This window comes from Haplochromis burtoni, unplaced genomic scaffold (genome assembly GCF_018398535.1).
Source record: "Haplochromis burtoni strain Fernald_Lab_line unplaced genomic scaffold, NCSU_Asbu1 Contig_291, whole genome shotgun sequence".
NCBI classification, from domain to species: domain Eukaryota; kingdom Metazoa; phylum Chordata; class Actinopteri; order Cichliformes; family Cichlidae; genus Haplochromis; species Haplochromis burtoni.
In genome coordinates, this window is record NW_024582652.1 from 586,982 (window position 1) to 607,448 (window position 20,467).

General features: G+C 41.3%; 2 protein-coding genes across 4 annotated transcripts in view; both read left to right on the plus strand.

Annotated features, from left to right (window-relative positions):
• LOC102292218 (zinc finger protein 665) overlaps nucleotides 1–7,062 on the plus strand; it is a 20,663-nt gene extending 13,601 nt beyond the window's left edge. The window contains exon 4 of one of the 2 annotated variants that reach the window (XM_014339411.2): nucleotides 6,030–7,062. In XM_014339411.2, coding sequence (XP_014194897.1) covers nucleotides 6,030–6,590 — 561 coding nt within the window. In that variant the 3' untranslated portion in view covers nucleotides 6,591–7,062. The remainder of the gene's footprint in view (nucleotides 1–6,029) is intronic. The other variant, XM_014339412.2, reaches the window with a different exon arrangement.
• Nucleotides 7,063–13,609: 6,547 nt separating this feature from the next.
• Nucleotides 13,610–20,467, plus strand: part of LOC102290362 (zinc finger protein 239) — a 33,472-nt gene continuing 26,614 nt past the window's right edge. Inside the window, exons 1-2 of one of the 2 annotated variants that reach the window (XM_042227946.1) lie at nucleotides 13,610–13,685; nucleotides 18,484–19,080. In XM_042227946.1, the coding sequence (XP_042083880.1) occupies nucleotides 13,668–13,685; nucleotides 18,484–19,080 (615 nt within the window). In that variant the 5' untranslated portion in view covers nucleotides 13,610–13,667. The remainder of the gene's footprint in view (nucleotides 13,686–18,483; nucleotides 19,081–20,467) is intronic. The other variant, XM_042227947.1, reaches the window with a different exon arrangement.

The window sequence follows — 20,467 nt, forward strand, 5'->3', positions numbered from 1 at the left end:
TTATTTGCTCTGTTTCTTCTTGTCAGGGATAAAATACATATCTATACTTTTGTGTCCCAGCTGAGTAACAGGAGGAGAAGAGTCTGGTGGAGCAGCAGAGGAACAGTTTCAGCCATTTGGACTCAGCTCAGCCACTACAGAGGAAACAATGACTTCAACGCAGGAGGTGAGAAAAATATCTCAGCTACATCTATGGCTGTGCAACATGATGAAATACATATTAGATGAACGATATAAAAACATCTATCGTTTCATATTATACACTATCATTTGCTTCGTTGTTTCCCAAAATACACTGTTTACGGCAATGTTTTTGTTTTCTCTTCAACACCTTGTCGAGCACTTTATTCCTAAATGAGGGGCTCCCTCTGTAGCACGGACATGATTTGATTCTGAAAAGTGTGACAGAAACCAGAAAACTACTATGCAAATTATGCCGCAAACCACCTACTCAAGAATCACGTGAAAGAGAGATTTTATGGGTGAGATGCAAAAAAGAGCCAATCAACAGAAGTCTAAGGTGGACACACCACACACAATGTTTGTGCTCACAAGTCAGGCTTTATTGCCAACTTTCACATGGACAGTTACAGTCTCTGTTCAGAGCTGGTCTCGGCACACACCTCTCCACTGGTCTGCTGCTTCACTATTAACAGTAGCAGTCAGAATTATTGTCTGAAGGCCAAGAAAAATGTCCAACAGGTTTATGGCTTTGCCGTACTGGTCCACTTGATTGATCTTTATCATTGTTATTATTTATTTACTGTTAAGTTATTCCAAACAGAACAGACATGACTGGGGGATAGGAAAGGGAAAGACGTAGACAAGGGAAGTTCAAGAAAAGGCAAGGGAAAGAAAAACAGGGAAGAGGGACAGTGAGGAAAGACATCAAAAATCTGCCAGATTATGTTGGAAAAAAATGAGAAGAAAACAGGCAAAAAGAGAACAACACAGTAGGGAGAACACAGCAATAGCCTAGATAGCTATAACAGTAAATACTAAATATTGAATTTTATTGTGCAGCACGCAAGACCGAAAGCATACGGTGCGCTTTTAGGCAGTAGACAAGGAAGATATGGTTTATGTCCTTAAGCACCCGTGTCTGCACCCGTGTGCACACAGGTATGGACACCTGTGTTTATATTCAAAAGATTTCTCCATGTAACTATCTGATAGTGGCTGTGGGGAGCCATAGCCCTGCCCCCCAGGACATGAAGCAGGCATGGAAGAGTTCCAGGACCCAGACATCTAGAGGCCTCCTCAGAGCGTGAGAGCCCAAGGAGGACCTCGGGATGGGCAGCCGTGCCACCCTGCTAGTGAAGAGCCCCAGACAGGGGCTCACCCAGCTGCCACAGTGCAAAAGCTACAGTGTGCTGCAGTGACGTGCCCACAGGCTCCGCAAGCAACCAGCTGCACCAGAGCCCTGGGCCCAGAGGTCCGAGGGGTCGCCCACCCGACCTAGGGGCCCGACCGAGCCAGGGGAACCAGGTCCCGCTAAGCAGCCACCAGGAGTGAGCCAGTTCATACCTGAGTGCTGTTGTGTTCAGAATTTTTGGAAGAAATCTCAGGAGAAAGGTCTTTAAAAAATGATTTACTTTGCTTTTGGCAGTTGAAATTACAGATTTACACAGCGCTGTGGACCTCTATGTGAACCAGCAGCATGTTTCACAAAAAGGATGACCCCCAAGCGGTCTGTACAGTATTATATAGTGAGACAAAAACATGGAATATAGCAGCTATCTTCCTCCCGCACGGACGTGGCAGTCTTGGTGTCTGTTGTGAAGCATCCTCGTATCTCCTCGTCCTTGTCTGGTATCCGCTCCCTCCTCTGTAAGAGACAGAAAAGGAAAAGACTTCCCTGCCTATGTCTGTGAAGGTTCTCAGTCATCCAGGTCATCGTAGTCTAAGGAGCTTGCAAAGAAAAGCGTCTGGACTTCTTTAAGTTGCTTGAAGACGTTTCACCTCTCATCCGAGAAGTTTCTTCAGTTCTAAGGTCAAATGGTGGAGAGTCCCAGATATAAGCCTAGTGTGAGTGACCCCCCACAGAGGGACAAAAGGACCCCCTGATGCACCGGGATGTCATTTCTCCAAGCATGACATCCCAGTGCATTTCAGACCCAGCAACACGCTCAGACACAAACTGGTTCACCCGAAAGACAAAACGCCAAAACACAGACTTAACAATGTGGTGTTTGCTGTACAGTGCAGCGAGGAATGCTCAGACCTCTACATCTGAGACCAAACAGCCACTTCACGAGCACATGGCACAACACAGAAGAGCCACCTCCACAGGACAAGACTCAGCAGTCCATCTGCATCTTAAGGATAAAGGTCACTCTTTTGAGGATGCCAATGTTCACATTTTGGACAGAGAGGACAGATTATTTAAAAGAGGAGTGAAAGAAGCATCTATGTCCACTGTGAGCGACCATCTTTGAACAGAGGCGGGGGTTTACGACACCAACTCTCTGCCATCTATAATCCAGTTTTGAGATCCTTCCCAGACGCCTTAACGCCCACTCACATCCTGGGCCATCTGACCTCAGGAATTCGCATGATAAGGTGGGGCCAGGTTTCACAATGAACACACCCGAAACTCTGGCTGATTGGGACCCACACCCAGTTTCACACCTTGGCTCAGGCGATTAGAGGATCATCAGGGGGTCCTTTTGTCCCTCCGTGGGGGGAGACTCCCACTAGGTTTATATCTGGGACTCTCCACCATTTGACCTTAGAACTGAAGAAGCTTCTCGGATGAGAGGTGAAACGTCTTCAAGTAACTTAAAGAAGTCCAGACACTTTTCTTTGCAAGCTCCTTTGACCACTAAGAATATATATTTATTCCGTAACAGACTTTTAAGTCCCCATCCCACGCCCCCCTATCCTGGAATCATCTCTCACCCCCGTTGCTTGTCATGTGCATTCATGGTGTTGTGATGTGGAGATGTCTGTGCTGAGGAGTTGGTTTTGTTTTGTTTTTTTTTTTGGGGGGGGTGGGGGGTGGGGGTTCTGTCCTCACACTGACCTCCCACAAGGAGCCCAGTATGAATAGAGGTCTTCCTTTTTCTCTCTCCTCCATTTGCCCATTGTATTGTACACTTCATTGTTTTTCCAATTACTACCTGTAAATGGTAAAATGGTAAATGGCCTGCATTTGTATAGCGCTTTACTCAGTCCCTAAGGACCCCAAAGCACTTCACACTACATTCAGTCATTCACCCATTCACCCATTCACACACACATTCACACACTGGCGATGGCAGCTACATTGTAGCCACAGCTGCCCTGGGGCGCACTGACAGAGGCCTACCTGTCTCCGATCTCTCTTCCCATGTGATGTCAGTGGGATCCAAACTTTGCATGTGACAAATAAAGGACTCACTCACTCACAAGCATTCCCACCCTCATACATACATATATACATATACAAATACTGAAGACAAATAGAAATGAACACTGTACACACACTCGCACTCCCCAAACATACTCTATACCCCCGGGTCCAGGTACAATCACCCAAGAGGGGCAATCCGCCCACAGACCCAGGGTTATTTTTTTTCTATCCCTTTGACCTGCTTAGTTCGACCAGTAGGTGGAAGTCAGATAAATACGGCATTTTGTGACACTCCAGCTAGGTTGAAAACTAGAATTAATGGATGAAGTTTGAAGATTTAGTTTGTTCCTCGACTGCATTTCACTCACTGCCTCTGTTTGTATCTCTGTCACTGCAGGACCAACATGGAGCTAAACGTCAGCGCTCTCAGGTGGCCAACAAATCTCACAGAAGAAAGAGAGAGAGAAAATACAGCTGTGAGGAGTGTGGGAAATCATTTACTGAGTCTAGTCACTTAAAAAAACACCAACTAATTCACACTGGAGAGAGACCATTCAGTTGTGATGTGTGTGGAAAAAGTTTTACTCAGTCTGGAAACTTAAAAATACACAAACATATTCACAGTGGATTAAAACCATTCAATTGTGATCAATGCGGGAAAAATTTTACTGGGAAAGATGGCTTAGGAAAGCATAAGCGCATCCACAGTGGAGTTAAACCATTCAGCTGTGATGAATGTGAAAAGAGTTTTCTCCGGAAATCTGACTTAGAAAAGCATAAGCGCATCCACAGTGGAGTTAGACCATATACCTGTGCTCAGTGTGGGAAATCATTTACTGAGTCTGGTCACTTAAAAACACACCAACTCATTCACACTGGACTTAAACCATTTACTTGTGATCAATGTGGGAATAGTTTTACCCGGAGAGAAGTCTTGGAAAAGCATAAGCTCATTCACACTGGAGTTAAACCATACAGCTGTGATCAATGTGGGAAGAGTTTTACCCGGAAAGATGGCTTGGAAAAGCATAAGCTTATCCACAGTGGAGTTAAAGCATACAGCTGTGAACAGTGTGGGAAATCTTTTACTTGCAACAGCAACTTACGGGTGCACCAAGTTACCCATTCTGGAAATAAGCCATACAGCTGTGACTTTTGTGGAAAAATGTTCAGCCTGATAGATACTCGAAATAAACACCAGCGCATTCACACTGGACAGGATGTGTACTGCTGTGATCAGTGCGGCAAACCGTTTGTTAAGTACAGCCAATTACAAAAACACATGTATACCCACACTGAGGAGAGACCGTATAAATGTGACCTGTGTGACAAGGCTTTTAAATCTCCATATTGCCTGGGAATCCACCAACAAATGCACACTAGAAAGAAAATCTACAAGTGCAGTTACTGTGAGGTATGTATTTCTTATCTTATAATTTTATATACATGCTTCCACAGGAGACCTGGCAAGTGGGGCTTTCAAAACAATCACATCTGAACTTATTCTTACTTATGAAATTGTTTGCTAGTTTTACCCAGCATGATGGTCAGTATAATTTTATAATAGACTCTTATTTGCTGGGCAGTCTGGGTAGGGAACACAGAGTTATATAGTAGAAATAAACCCGAAACTTCACTGGATGTTTTTGGCTGAAGCATCCTTCTTGTAAACTTCTACCTCTGCAAATACTGCAGCTGAAACCGTTAATGATCCTGCCACAGGTTTCTATTGAAACCTCTGAACAGCAAGTGAGTTTGAGTTTTTAAGGAAGAATGAGAACAGCACAATGATTATGAAACATTAGACAACATCATTGTTTTTCATTGAAAATAAAAACAAAAATTTGTTTTTATCTCAATTTATTTTCAGTGTAATATAAGGCTGAAACTGCAATTTAGTTTAAAATTAAATGCCCAGCTCTAACTGTGTCATCTTGCATTGACTAACTGAGCAACTACAGTGTTAACATTAGTGTTAGCTCAGTAACAGATTGTTGTTGTTTTTTTGTTTTTTTGTAGTACAATACCATTAGCGTTACTGTAGTGTTAAACAATCTTATTCTAGTGTTATGGTCTACCTCCTTAACTACAGCCACCCCAGAAAGCACTTTAGCTTAGAAAAAGTGTTTGTATTGATGAGTGTGAATGTGTGAATAAGACATGCTGTACGAAGCACTTTTCTACTCTACCTGAGCACTCAAGGTGCTATATAAGAACCATTTTACTTGCATTCACTAACTGAACAACAGGAGGTTGATCTAACTAAAACCAATCAGTCCGTCCACCTGACTGCCTAAAAAATCTACTGATTTTTAATAGTCTAATTTTATTTATGTCCTCAACTTATGGTGAGAGTGTGCTTGCAGCCAGAGTGCCGGTGCTTGTTGCTGTTCCTCTTCATCAAATACATTCATCTGCATTTGAAAAGTGACATGAATTAAAAAGTGTGAAATTTCATGCACCACATGTAGCTATTGTACATTAAAATATATTGGATACTTTAAGTGGATCGTTGGTAACGTTTTTCAGAAGAAAAAAGGAAGCCTTATTATATCCCAGTAATCTGTATGTTACAATGTAAACATTAAATAGTAATTAAACGTTGGCAGAGATGCTCTTTATTTCAGGTCAGGATAAAAGGATAAAAATGTTGAAGGAATTCCCTGACTTACACTGTCTTTGTGTCTTTGTTTAGAAGCAGAGCGACACAGATGGATCCAGTTCTCAACCCTGTCGTCACTGTGGTGGTGGGAAAGACTTTCGATGTGACCTTTGTGGAAAAACTTTCAGTTGGCAACAGAGCCTGAAATTACATCAACGTATACACACTGGAGAGAAACTGAACTACTGCAAAGAATGTGGGAGTGTCTTCACCACAGCAACTGCATTGAAAAAACATGAACTCATCCACAGTGGGGTTAAAAAGCACGTGTGTGACCAGTGTGGGTCATCCTTCACCACTGCAGGTGAGCTTAAAGAGCATAAACGAGTCCACACAGGAGAGAAACCATACAAGTGCAGACACTGTGACAAAAGCTTCTCACTGTCATGGAGTCGTAACAAACATGAACATACACACGTTAAAGGGAACTTCAGCTGTGACCAGTGTGACAAGAGCTTCAGGAATCTCAGTTCATACTCCAAACACAAACGATCCCACGCTGCAAATAAACTGTTTCACTGTTACCAATGTGCAAAAACATTCACTTCATTATCTGCTCTGTGCAAACATCAGCGTGATCATGACAATGGCTGAAATCATTCTTATCATTGGATCATAATGAATCTGAAGAGACAGACAGTTCTGTTGCATTTGAGAAGTTTGATGTGAAAGCTGCTGTAATTTGTGCTGGAATCCCTCATCTGTTATACATCAGGTTTCTCTCAATTTTCTTGTTTTCTTTAATGTTTATTTGAATTGTAATGCTTAAAAATATCCTTATTACATTAAAATCTTTCCTCCACTTGGAAACAGTGCTATTTAGTTGTAGTTATAGTATGGTAGTAGTATAATTAAAGAAATGTCTGACTTATCTATTAATTGTCTATGTATCACAGACATTCAACCTGACAGTAGTTAAACCATTACTTAAGAAGTCACCCCAGGACTCAGCTTGAAAACTAAAAACTCGCTGAAAAGCCTTCAGTTAATCCAAAATGCTGCAGCAAGAGTCCTGACAGGGACTAGAAAGAGAGAGCAGATTTCTCCTGTTTTGGCTTCCTGTTAAATCCAGAATTGAATCTACAATCCTGCTCCTCACATACAAGGTCTTAAATAATCAGGCCCCATCTTATTTGACCTTGTAGTACCATATCACCCTATTAGAGCACTTTGCTCTCACACTGCAGGCCTACTTGTTGTTCCTAGAGTATTTAAAAGTAGAATGGGTCAGTTTTTGGGCCTCTATTTTAATTGCAGTCCAAAGATGCCTTCTGTTACTGTGGTCCTGTCACCTGCTGACTTGACATCTGTTACATCTTTGTATACGGTACATTAAAAACAGACTCCAGACCTTTTTTTCATTGGTGGTGTTGTTAGGTTTAGTTTAGTTCTGTTTGCTGATTTCAAAGTATTGTAAACCTTAACAGGTTTTTATGTCTTTAGCTTCTGTGTTAAGAATATTTAGTTTACATGTAATGAAATGTGTGATATAAATAAAATTGCCATTTTCAGGAACGTCTTAATTCTTCAAGGCACAGATTTAACAAGTTACAGATACATTCCTCATAACTAGGGATGTAAGAAAATATCAATACATTGTGATACTAACCCCGGTACTTCTTCAGTAACTTGTAATCTAAGTACTATTTCTATCGTTACAATGGTGTTACAGTTATTAAGACTACAATGTGGTGCTGACACTTTAAGTTTTTTCAACACGCTGACGCTTGAAACTGTCTTTAGCTTTCTGGGAGCTGGGAGGAGCGAAACAATCGCACAAGTGCAGCTGATTGGCTCAGGCAGAATGAAGTAGTCATGGTAAACCAATCACATGACCAATTTAAGATGACATAGCAACAAGATGATGTATCAACCCAAGATAACCCTGATTCCCCCATTTTTGTGCTAAAAGTGTTGTGTCGACTTCAAACCATAAATCAGTTTTTAAATTGTGTTGATAGGCCAAGAAAAACCAGAGTTATAAAAAAATTATCCGCAATGTTTTTCCCAGAATACTATCGTTGTTTTGACCAATCAAAAATGATATGACAACATGTCGGGGGGAAAAAGCCATGTCGGACTCTGTAATTTTCTCTGGTCCTCTCTCCAATCAGTCCAGGAGTGACTTGTTTAGCTGCATGTCCACCTTCTTCAAATCCAACAAACGTTTGTGCTGCAAAAACTTTCATTTGTGCTGCTTCTGTTTTAAAGATATTAATGAAAATGTAAAGATCAAAAGGTCAACAAGCCACTCCACATTACACGAGCCAAACAAAATTAATGTCATACATTTGTGCTGCAAACATTTTTCCTTTGTGCCGCTATCATTTTAAAATTATTAATAATTTTAATAATTTTTCATGATTCACAAAGTAAAAGTAAAACAATATAGCAGTTAAGATAAAGCATTCTTTCTGTTGGAGAAAAATGTTCATTTGCTGGAAACAAAATGCAAACTATCAGAACAATGTAGGCATGTTTCCTGTTAGAAAAGATAAATGCATAGAACTGTCTGAGCCTCTTACGTTTAGTCACACTAACTGTGATGGGTGAACAGATCATAATCAGTCAGCTGGCAGATGATACCACCATGTTTTTGAGAAATGAGGACCAGCTCCCTTCAGCCTTACAGGTGATCAACCACTTCTCCAAAGCTTCAGGCCTACAGCTGAATATAAATAAATGTGAGATACTAGTTCTGCATGAGTGCCCCCTGCAGTCAATCAGCAATATACAGATTAAAAAGGAGCTGCGATATCTGGGCAGTGTCGTTTGCAGCAATAAGATAAGAAAATAAGCATATCTGTCCTAATATAGAAAAGTGTAAGTCAGTTTTAACAGGTGGCTGCAGAGGGACAAAACACTGTTTGGGAGAATCTTGCTAACTTAAATATACAGTCTGTCCAGACTAATCTATCAGCCTCTCCAAAACTAATTGAGTCTATAAATATTCTTCATTTTAATATCATATGGAGGAACAGCAACAGGACTGACATGTGGAGCTGGCTACAGTCCAGGGGAATTCAGTTACCACATTTGACTGTAGTTAAATTTGGGATGGTTGCTGAGAACCCAAAGTTAGACTTGGTGATTGGGACTGTCTTCTTACTGGGAAATGTTTTATTCACAAATGCAGACATTTCAAGCTAAACCATGTGTAAACAGATGACTGGATGATTTTAAACTCTCGAGTAAGTCGCTGAAACACGTAAATGAAAAGACAGCCCCTAAACTTATATTTCTATTCAATAAGTTCTATTTATGTTAAAAGGAGGCCTCCTCTCTACCTGAGATGTGGATCATGATTTCCCTTTCTGTTCACACTGTTTGTGTCTATGTTCTCACATTCTGCATCTTTTTCTTTCTTTCTTTTGTTATTTCTCTTGTTGTAATGCTCAACCGTTTATATTTAGATGCATGGATAAATAATAGTGCCTTACATGTTTATATTGTTGTTGACAAATAAAGTTCATTTAAAAAAAAAAACAGGCTCGGCCTCTTTTTCGAGTCACGTGTCCAAACAGCATCGAATCAAAGCAGATTAGGAAGAAGGGGGCGGAGCAAAGTGTGTGTGTAGGAGAGGAGTCGAGCAGAGAGAGCTGCTTTTTCATGAAACGGGAGTAAAGTAGTGAACTTAGAGGAGAGAAACGAACTAAAGTATCGATCATAAACCACTACCAACGTCCTGATCGATATCTGCATCGATCTGCCCACCCTTGTCTCCTGGATCGTAGCTGAGATCAGCGTGAACCACGTGGGTCTCTGCTCCCTGATCTGTTTCCTGTGTTTGGAAAGAGTTGCAGCTTCATCGCGGAGTTTCTCTCGGTTTGTGGGCTCATCTAAAGGTAAGCACCGAGCTAACTTTACTGTGAGTTCAGTTCATGTTGAGTTTAGCTCCTGAATGAGGTCTTCTGCTGCTCTCCTCGGTGTCTGTTCACAGTTTATTGTGAACACGTTGAGAGAAGAGTGAGAGAGTGTTTGGAGAAAAACACCAACTAACCATTAGCTCAGCATGCTGGGAGAAGTTGGAGCAGAAAAGACTTTTCATTGTCCCTGCAGCTGTTTCTCTGCCTGCACCAAACCTCTACAGCCTCATTTCTATTTAAGTGATAACAGGAAGTCAGAGCGATCTGCTGCAGTATCAGGGTCACTATAACTTTATTTTCCAGGTGAACATGTGGCCCTGGACCCGTTTTCTAAAGAGATAAGCAGCAAATCCCTCTGGTGTTCTCTCTCTTTTGTTCCTGTGAGATAGTGTCTCTAACCTTGATGCCAGCTCTCTCTCTCTCTTATTCTTTGCTGACTTTTCAGAGTTGAAGGTTTTTTTGGCTCATCGGCAGCTTTTCTCAGACAATAAGCCTGTGCTGTTAGGTCAGCCTCAGGAGTAAATCAACAGACTGTTGCAACAGTCACTTAACAACATTAGATTTGACATGAAGTGGTTTGTACTCCGGATAGAAATATTTATGTATCTCTAAATCATGTGCAGTGTAGAAACATCTTTTAGGCCACCCTACTGGCAGATCTGTGTACTCTCAGAGTGAGACCAAAGCTCACATGAACTTGCTTCCTGTTTAGAAAGCAGCTGTTAATGAGGCTGAACACCTGCATAAACACAGCTAATTTTTCTTCTTCATTCATTTTCATGTATCATCATGTATATCATTCATGTATTTTGTTTTATTGTTTTCTCATACATCTCAAGTTCCTCTTTCCTTCCTTTCCGTTGTGCCGCTGCAACAACTGAATTTTTCCTTTGTGGGATTACAATAAAGTTTAATGTCCAGCTGCTGTGGATGAGCACATGAGAGGAACTGAACTCCTACAAAGTCTCATTGTAGTGAATGTGGCTGCTGTAAAGTGATGAACAGGAAGATGTTACCAAAATCTAACGAAACAGAGATGAAAGCAAACAATGTTAATTGATGAATGGATGCCTTTGTTTGCTGGTTGCAGTTTCCTGCAACTGAGATGACAAACCTTGCCGACCGTTCATACAATACACAAACTTCATATTGGGGAGACAGGTCAGGCTAGGTAGCAAAAATAATGAAATGTGTAACACAGAAGGGCAGATCAGGAGAAAAAAAGAATTTCTGCCACTACTTCCCCAAAAGGACTCGACATGAGGAGAAGACAGAAACTCCAGCACTTAAAAGCACAGATATCATCACACCATAACACTATGAAACACAACACAAGCAGCATGGGGGGTATGCCAATGTACACAGCTGCATCTGGGATGCTGCAATCTTGCGACCGCACGTCCTGATGAGCCGCTGTCCACATCTGATGGGAGGAGGTGTTGGATTCGAGGAAGGGAGGGTGATGGTGAGGGCATATCAGTATCATTGTAAATGTGTGCGAGCGTGTCGGGATGTGTGTCTTGAGTTCAGCCTGAGAAAGTGTCCTTACGCCTGTTAGGTGACGATCAACAGTCCCCAGCCTACGCGGGTGGCCTTGAGGGATCGGGCAGGAGAGTCATTTCGTTCCCGTTATCGTATCTCATGGGAGAATTGTTGTTGTTCTCGTTGGCATCAACCTTCAAGCATTGTCAGCCTCGGCCTTCAAGCATTCAGCTGGCGCTGTCGGGGGTGGTGGGGTGGCCACATGACAAATGATGGATATGTTGTTTTAGAACAAACAGGCTGCATCAATTTTACAGTTGTTCTTAGCGTCCATCACTGGTCTTCAGGTGTATCTGCCGTTTAAGATTCATCAGCTCCTCCAAGCTCTTTCCCATCTTGGGTTCAGTAAGAACAGACTGATCACTCACAGCTCTTCCCACATTTCCGGTCAAAGCGGCAAGCCTTGTGGGGTTTTGAACAGCAGTCACCGCTTTCTTCCATTTCAGATAAACCAGGGCCAAGCCAGCTCCAATCAGCAAGAGCCCTGTTATCATGGTTCTGAACGGGTAGATGTCTTCAATGTCCTCAATAGACAGTCCTGCTACTCTTGCCAACCGTCCATCATGTATGCGGCAGGGAACGTCCCTCCAGGACACTCGGGCTCTCCCGAACCCAGGCTTCTCATCGAGAATACATTGTCAATTGCGTTAAGGGACCAGTTGATCAAATCCACAGTTCTTCTTCTTTAGGTTTTAGAGAACAAGAGCAAGAATGAGAGGCTCTCAGGGTTAGAGTCAGACGAGACCAGACAAGGATATAGAAGCAGCAGCAGGGAAGATAAGGAGAGGGTGAAAGATGCATCCGCCTCCTCTGAGAGCAGAATATTTAAAAGCATAGAGTATAATAAGACAAATATATTGTGGTGGTTAATGTGCAGCTCTTGATTTGGGAGAAGAGGAATGTTTTTAATCATGTTGTGGATTGAATGTTGGGTTTGATTTTAATTTGTTTACAGAAGATTTTCAGCTGAATGAAGAAGTTCCGTTCAATTTGATTTTATTTATGTAGCACCAAATCACAACAACAGTTGCCTCAAGGTGTTTTATATTATGAGATAAAGACCCTACACCGGATGACCCCTATGAGCAAGTGCATTGGTGACAGTGGAAAGGGAAAAACTCCCTTTTAACAAGAAGAAATCTCCAGCAAACCAAGCTCAGAGAGGGGCAGCCTTCTGCAGAGACCTGTTGGTGTGAGGAACTGAGAAAGACATAACAAAGACATGCTGTGACAGAGAACCAGAGATTATTAATAACTAGGAGAATGATGGCGGTGCTTCATGGCCCAGCAGTACTTATCTTAGCTCAAGGATTGAAGTCTTATCTTGGTCTGTCTCTCTTCCATTGTTGATTCCCTGTTCTTGGAATTTTTGTTGTAACACACTACTTTCTGCAGTAAAATACTGTTCAGCTGGTGCTCATGGGGGTATGGTACCACAGTGTGTTCCAACACTGCTTTTATGCAGACACAGGGGGCTGGAAATGATCCAGAAAAGTTGAAACACTTGTAGGAATTACTGACCAGTAGTGTATATTTTTACTTTTTTTTAATATGTAATTATTTAATACAATTATACTAACACTACTAAAGTCCTGAAACAAATGTGGTGTAGTGCACCCCAAGCCCCCCTTTAGATTCACCCCTGATGTTCAAAGGCATCACGGTCATATAATGTAGGGCTGCTGTTGTCAGCCTTCAGCAAGCCTCCTGATTTAAACACTATCAAACCAAGTTAACAATTCATCTGCAAACTTTATTTCAAAAGTGGGGACTGCGTGGGTTTAATGTAAAATTTTATTACCATGTGCTAGTAGATCTGTTTCATTGATCGTCTGTATTTAGTCACAAATATGAGTAAAACAGTCACGAAACTGTAGAAGAATTTTTTCATTGTATGCTAACATACGCTCTTCCTTGTCCTATGCATATGTTATGCCCTTATGTTAACCCCGCGACCCCTGCATGTAGCAGAAGTGAAGGCATGTAGGAGACTGCCAGTGAATGAAGTATCCTGCTTTTACAGCGCTCCAGCAGTGTGACTTGTTTAATTTAATGCACTAAATTTCCGCAACGAAGCGCTTACATGTCGACAACTGAGAGCCACAGAGTTAAAGTAGTCATGGAAGCAAATTTTTTTATGAACAAGTTACTTGAATCCCTGCAGCTCTAGTGGAATCCTAATAAAGATCTGTTTTGTGTCCCAGCTGATCACCGCTGAGCAGCAGAGGAACATTTTCAGCCACTTGGACTCAGCTCAGTCACGATGGATTCAACACAAAAGGTGAGGAAGAAACTGTGTGGACTTTATCAGCTGCTGCTGTGTGATTAGCATTATAACTGGCACCAGATTTAGCCTTGTTCCTACATGCATTACTGAAATTAAAACAACAAGACTTGTAAAGATGAAACACATGTTCTGTTAATCAGTTTTATATTAAAGCCACAATTCTTAATATAAGAAATTTTCCAATACACAATTTTCTTCTGTAATGTCATTTTCATTGTGGTTCTCACATCTCACATTCCTGTGCATTACTTTACAAGACATTACACTCAGACTTGCAAGAGTTTAAAACAAAGCAATTACTGGAGAGCCCGTCACTATTCCCTCAACTAGGCTAGAAGCTCATTTATCTGATGAGCCTTTAAAGACGTGCACAGCTGGATGTCATCGGCATAAAATTGAGAAAGGCAAGAAAAAGAAGTGTCAGTACAAGTGGGACACATGGGTCAAAGGAAAGACAGTGTACAGGAAATAGTGGGGCAAAGAAAGGCAACTGGAAGAAATTAAGTAGTCAAATTATCTAGGATTCGATTAGGCAATACAGGGTTAAAATCAGCCATGTAACTTATAGGAAAGCATATGCCGTATAAGTTTTTAAATAAACTGCATGTTGTTGTATTCAGTTCATTATGTGTAAAGTGCGTCTTGCGTTACACTGGCTTTGACGTTTATGTATAAAGACAGCTTGATCATTATGTATCAGGTTAGTAGTATTTTTTCCATTCGTTTTGTCACAATGGATGTATAGATACAGTAAGCTACATAAAGTACAGAAATTGGCCTTAGGACCCACATTCTTTCTTATCCTTGGCCTTCTTCGGTATGAGAGATATAATTGCTTCTTTCCAGGTAGGTGGGATTTGTGTCTTTTCAAGTGCCCAATTGAATCAGAATCAGAATACTTTATTAATCCCGAAGGAAATTAGGGTTACAGCAGGCAGCACGCTAATGGCGCATGCGCACTTACAAAGGAACCTTCTGACCAACTTTACACAAACATCACATTGGGAAGACACGTCAGAAAGGTAGGCTGATAGGAAAAAACAACGAAAATACATAACATGAGGTAAGAGGGGGAGAAAAAAAACTCCACTCAGACTGAGCTCCTAGTGGGAGAACAGTTTGATAACAGAAAAAACACCTCAGCACAAAAAGCACATGACTATCAACACACCATAGAAACACAAGACAAGCAACAGGGGCGGGTAAAGGGTGAGAGAGAGCCGGTGTAGACAGCGCATCCAGTCCTGCAGCATGTCTGCGCTGGTCCAGTCGACTGCCATCTTCCCCGGTAGGGCACAAGCATCGAAGGCGTTTGGAAAGGAGAGGGGGAATTCAGTAAGTGTGCAAAAAATAAATAATAAATCAGTGATGGGGTGTGTGTGTGAATCTGTGTCGTCGTTCAAGAACTTGAATTGCACTGTGTCCTTGCTGACAAGGCTAAACAGTAATCATCTTCCAAGCCAAACCCAGGTGGACTTGCATGGAATGGGTACACAGACTAATCAAGTTCTTATACGGGTGTGTTGTTCTGGCAAAATCACAGATTGCGCTGGCGCAGGGGCATCACGATGAATAAGATGCTTACTTTAAGTGTCTGACAGCTAATAATGAAATGTGTACCAGCGTTCACAAAGTCCAACACATGAGGAGGTCTACTCACATTTCTACGTGAAACCATGGAAAGCTTCTGCACATATAACTTGCTGATTACAGTGATGTTGTTATATCTTCTTGTGCTAAATGAGCCGTTATTCTGAAGAACATCAACGGCAATTGATGTGCTCCATCTGGTTTGTCAATTAATAAATTAATGCGACACCCAGTTAAGGATGTTTTCCGGGTTAGCCCTATCTGAGATGTAACCAATGTCTAATCAGAGAAATCTTAATTTCCTGAGTAGTTACTGAATATAGCGTACACCTCTCCACGACTTTCCGTGCTGACTAATAATAGCTTTATTATTTTTGAAGAACATCTGATCTCCCAATCAACATTCCAAATCCCAGGGGTTCAGCCCTTAGTGGGAGTTTGACACGCCGTTCGCTTCCTTAAATTTTCGATAAAGTCGGGCCAGCCAGCTCGATCGCCAGAACCTGTTTATCAAATGGTTCAAAAAGTAGATATTTCAGCACTTATCAGGCTTCAACACAAGCCAGACTTCGGTTGAGAAAAGGGGTGTCAAATTGCAAATTCAAGGCCAGTTGATCAATCCAAATTCCTCTTTTTAGGTTTAGAAAAGACGTGAGAGAGTGTTTCAGGAAAAAGTAAAAAACACAAGACAGAGGAAGGACAATAAAGAAGTAAGAGGAAGATTATAGGGCAGAGTAGGAAGAAGTGTATGGCATGTCTACGCTCAAGAAAGCCAATGAAGAAAGTTGAGCTGAGAGAATGCAAAATAATGTCTTATGATTCTTAGATTATAGGGAGTGCAGAATTATTAGGCAAATGAGTATTTTGTCCACATCATCCTCTTCATGCATGTTGTCTTACTCCAAGCTGTATAGGCTCGAAAGCCTACTACCAATTAAGCATATTAGGTGATGTGCATCTCTGTAATGAGAAGGGGTGTGGTCTAATGACATCAACACCCTATATCAGGTGTGCATAATTATTAGGCAACGTCCTTTCCTTTGGCAAAATGGGTCAAAAGAAGGACTTGACAGGCTCAGAAAAGTCAAAAATAGTGAGATATCTTGCAGAGGGATGCAGCAGTCTCAAAATTGCAAAGCTTCTGAAGCGTGATCATCGAACAATCAAGCGTTTCATTCAAAATAGTCAACAGGGTCGCAAGAAGCGTGTGGAAAAACCAAGGCGCAAAATAACTGCCCATGAACTGAGAAAAGTCAAGCGTGCAGCTGCCAAGATGCCACTTGCCACCAGTTTGGCCATATTTCAGAGCTGCAACATCACTGGAGTGCCCAAAAGCACAAGGTGTGCAATACTCAGAGACATGGCCAAGGTAAGAAAGGCTGAAAGACGACCACCACTGAACAAGACACACAAGCTGAAACGTCAAGACTGGGCCAAGAAATATCTCAAGACTGGTTTTTCTAAGGTTTTATGGACTGATGAAATGAGAGTGAGTCTTGATGGGCCAGATGGATGGGCCCGTGGCTGGATTGGTAAAGGGCAGAGAGCTCCAGTCCCACTCAGACGCCAGCAAGGTGGAGGTGGAGTACTGGTTTGGGCTGGTATCATCAAAACACTGACAGAATCCATGGATGGCAGGCTTTTGAGTGTCCTTGCAAAGAAAGGTGGCTATATTGGTCGCTGATTTGTTTTTGTTTTGTTTTTGAATGTCAGAAATGTATATTTGTGAATGTGGAGATGTTATATTGGTGTCACTGGTAAAAATAAATAATTGAAATGGGTATATATTTGTTTTTTGTTAAGTTGCCTAATAATTATGCACAGTAATAGTCACCTGCACACACAGATATCCCCCTAAAATAGCTAAAACTAAAAACAAACTAGAAACTACTTCCAAAAACATTCAGCTTTGATATTAATGAGTTTTTTTGTGTTCATTGAGAACATGGTTGTTGTTCAATAATAAAATTATTCCTCAAAAATACAACTTGCCTAATAATTCTGCACTCCCTGTTGAATTCAGATGTGAACTCATGACTTCCTGGCGATTTATTAGCTTTCAGGTTTCTCATGGCATTTTCTAACTCCTTTACCATTATTTCAGAGGCTAGTTGTTTATACTGGTCTTCATTCATGACAGGTAAATTGAGAGTTTCAAGAACATTTTACACTATTGTTTGTTTAGTGGTGTTGCAAAATAAACTGTTTACGGCAATATTTTTTCATCATTGTTCCCCCTGTCCAAATCACGGACAAACAGGATCCCACAGTTGTTTATGTTTTGAACCCATTTTGCACAGAGAGGCATTTTTGAAAAATGTATTGATAACTATGTTGAATGTTATTACATAGGAAAAAAACAACTACATGTAAGATAATTACACAGTGACGCTTCTGCCTTTCTACATGGAGGGACAGTAACTGCGTGTTTATGTGTGAGTGTGTAAAACCTGAAGATAGAGACAAAATACTGTTAATCTGACTATCTGCCATTGTAGAAATTCATGAATGAAGTTTGAAAACAAACTATGGGTGTGTGTGGTTGGAGGATGTGTTTTGTTTTTTTTTTTGTTTGTTTGGGGTTTTTTTGTGAAGATTTGTGTTGTCAAACAAAGGGGGGGCCTAGCAAAAAAAAGTTTGGGAACCACTGCTTTAGACGGACAAATAAATAACTCTATTATCTTCATGTAAGAAGACAAAGGTACTGCCATGTGGAATATATATATGTTAGATAAAAGGGAAATCAGATCCATGGACACCCTTTTGATCCTCTACCTAATCGTAAAAGGTCATGGGTCACAACCAGCCAAGGTTTTGGTGAAGGTGTGATTACATAGAGTATCAATACAGCGTCCACGGGAACACTCCCATAGGGCTTAAAATCTGGGACTCTCCACCAGTTACTCTTAGAACTGAAGAAGCTTCTCGGATGAGAGGTGAAACGTCTTCAAGGAAACTTAAAGAAGTCCAGACGCTTTTCTTTGCAAGCTCCTTTGACTACGATGACCTGGATGATTGAGAGCCTTCACAGACATATTGTCCTGTTTCTTTTGATCTAGTCACTGTTTCTGTATTTAAATATTTTAGGGAATCATCTAAAATTCTAGTGGCAGTTGGCATCTTCAAAAGTGTTAATGGAGGGAGGTTCAGTTTGTTTGAGGACTGCATTTCACTCACTGCCTCTGTTTCTCCGTCACTGCAGGACCAACATGGAGAGAGAAGTCAGTGCTCTCAAGAGGCCGACAAACTTCACAGAAATAAGGCGGAGGAAACATACAGTTGTGACGAGTGTGGGAAGGAGTTTATTGGGCAGTCTAACCTGAAATGTCATCAACTCATCCACACTGAAGAAAGACAATTTAGCTGTGACTTGTGTGGAAAATCTTTTACTAAGCCTGAACACTTAAAAACACACCAACTCATACACTGCAAAGTTAAAGCGCTCAGCTGCGATCAGTGCGGCAGAGTTTTCACTCAGTGTAGCAGCTCAACGATGTATCAAGTTACCCACCCTGGAATTAAGGTGGAGGACTGTGACATGTGTGGAAAAACTTTCAGCCAGTTAGGATACCAAAATATGCAACTACCCACTCACACTCTACATGGTGATTACTACTGTGATCAATGCGGCAAAAAGTGCGCAACAGACACAGAATTGCACCACCACCTGTTTACACACACTATGGAGAGACCTTATAAATGTGACCTGTGTAATAAGGCTTTTACAACTCTACGGTTCCTGAAAAAACACCAACAGATCCACACCAGAAAGAAACTCTACAAGTGCAGTTACTGTGAGGTATGTATTTTCCTCGTTTATTTATTTTGACCTCAATTGACAGGACAGAAAGAAAACAAGGAAATGACGAACAGGAAACTGTTTTGAAAAATTCTAGAAAATAAACTGTTTGCCTGTTAGGGATTATACTGCATTAAACGGCAGTGCTGGGCAGTTCATGAATTCTAATGTGCTATTTATTAATTCTTGCAAAAATGTTGAAGGAATTCCCCGACTTACACTGTGTTTGTTTCTTTGTTTAGAAGCAGAGCGACACAGATGGATCCAGTTCTCAACCCTGTCATCGCTGTGGTGGTGGGAAAGCGTTTCGTTGTGACCTTTGTGGAAAAACTTTCAATCAGCAGCGGTGCCTAAAATTACATCAGCGGAGACACACTGGAGACAAAATGAACTACTGCAAAGAATGTGGGAAAGGCTTCCCCACACCGAGTGAATTAAAAATACATGAACTCTGTCACAGTGGGGTTAAAAAGCACCTCTGTGACCAGTGTGGGTCATGCTTCACCACTGCATGTGACCTTAGAAAGCATAAACGAGTCCACACAGGAGAGAAACCATACAAGTGCAGACACTGTGACAAGAGCTTTTCACAATCAAGTTGTCGTAACCTTCATGAACGTACACACGTTAAAGGGAACTTCAGCTGTGACCAGTGTGACAAGAGCTTCATGAATCTCAGTTCATACTCCAAACACAAACGAGCCCACGCTGTTAATAAACTGTTTCACTGTTACCAATGTGCAAAAACATTCACTTCATTATCTGCTCTGTGCAAACATCAGCGTGATCATGCAGGACTGTGATCACTGGATCACAATGGATCTGAAGAGACAGAAAGTTCCTCTTCTGGTTTCAGGGTCAGACTTAAAAACCTTGAGATCAGGCTCCACAGAGTTCAGCTGGAGTCTCCTGTAAAGAGTGTCAGCTGATGTCAAACTTGGATCTGATGAGGTAGCTCAGATTTCTGGACCTGCAGTGAATAATCCTGGATGTTATTTAGGAAGTTGCAAGTATAGATGTGCACATCAAGTTTTTTTCCCTTTGAGGGATTTTAATATTCTAAAATGTTATCCCTGTTACATTTTAATCTTTGTTCTCTTAGGATATAGAAGTTATAGGAATACATTTTATTTTATATTACCAAACTGACATGTTTCTAAACTGCAGATGTGCATAGAAACATAATTTTTTTACATTTCATTTTAACTTCTTGGTTTTTTCCCCAAATCTAACTTTTTTTCTGAGGCAACAACAACCGCTGTGACTTTGTGTCCAGAAAAAAGAAACTCAAGCTAAACTGGTGCTGGGCTGTACTTCCATGTAATACCAGTTTGTACCAGAAGGTGGAGCAGTGAGTCAGTGTAACCATTATTTAATCAGTCAAAGA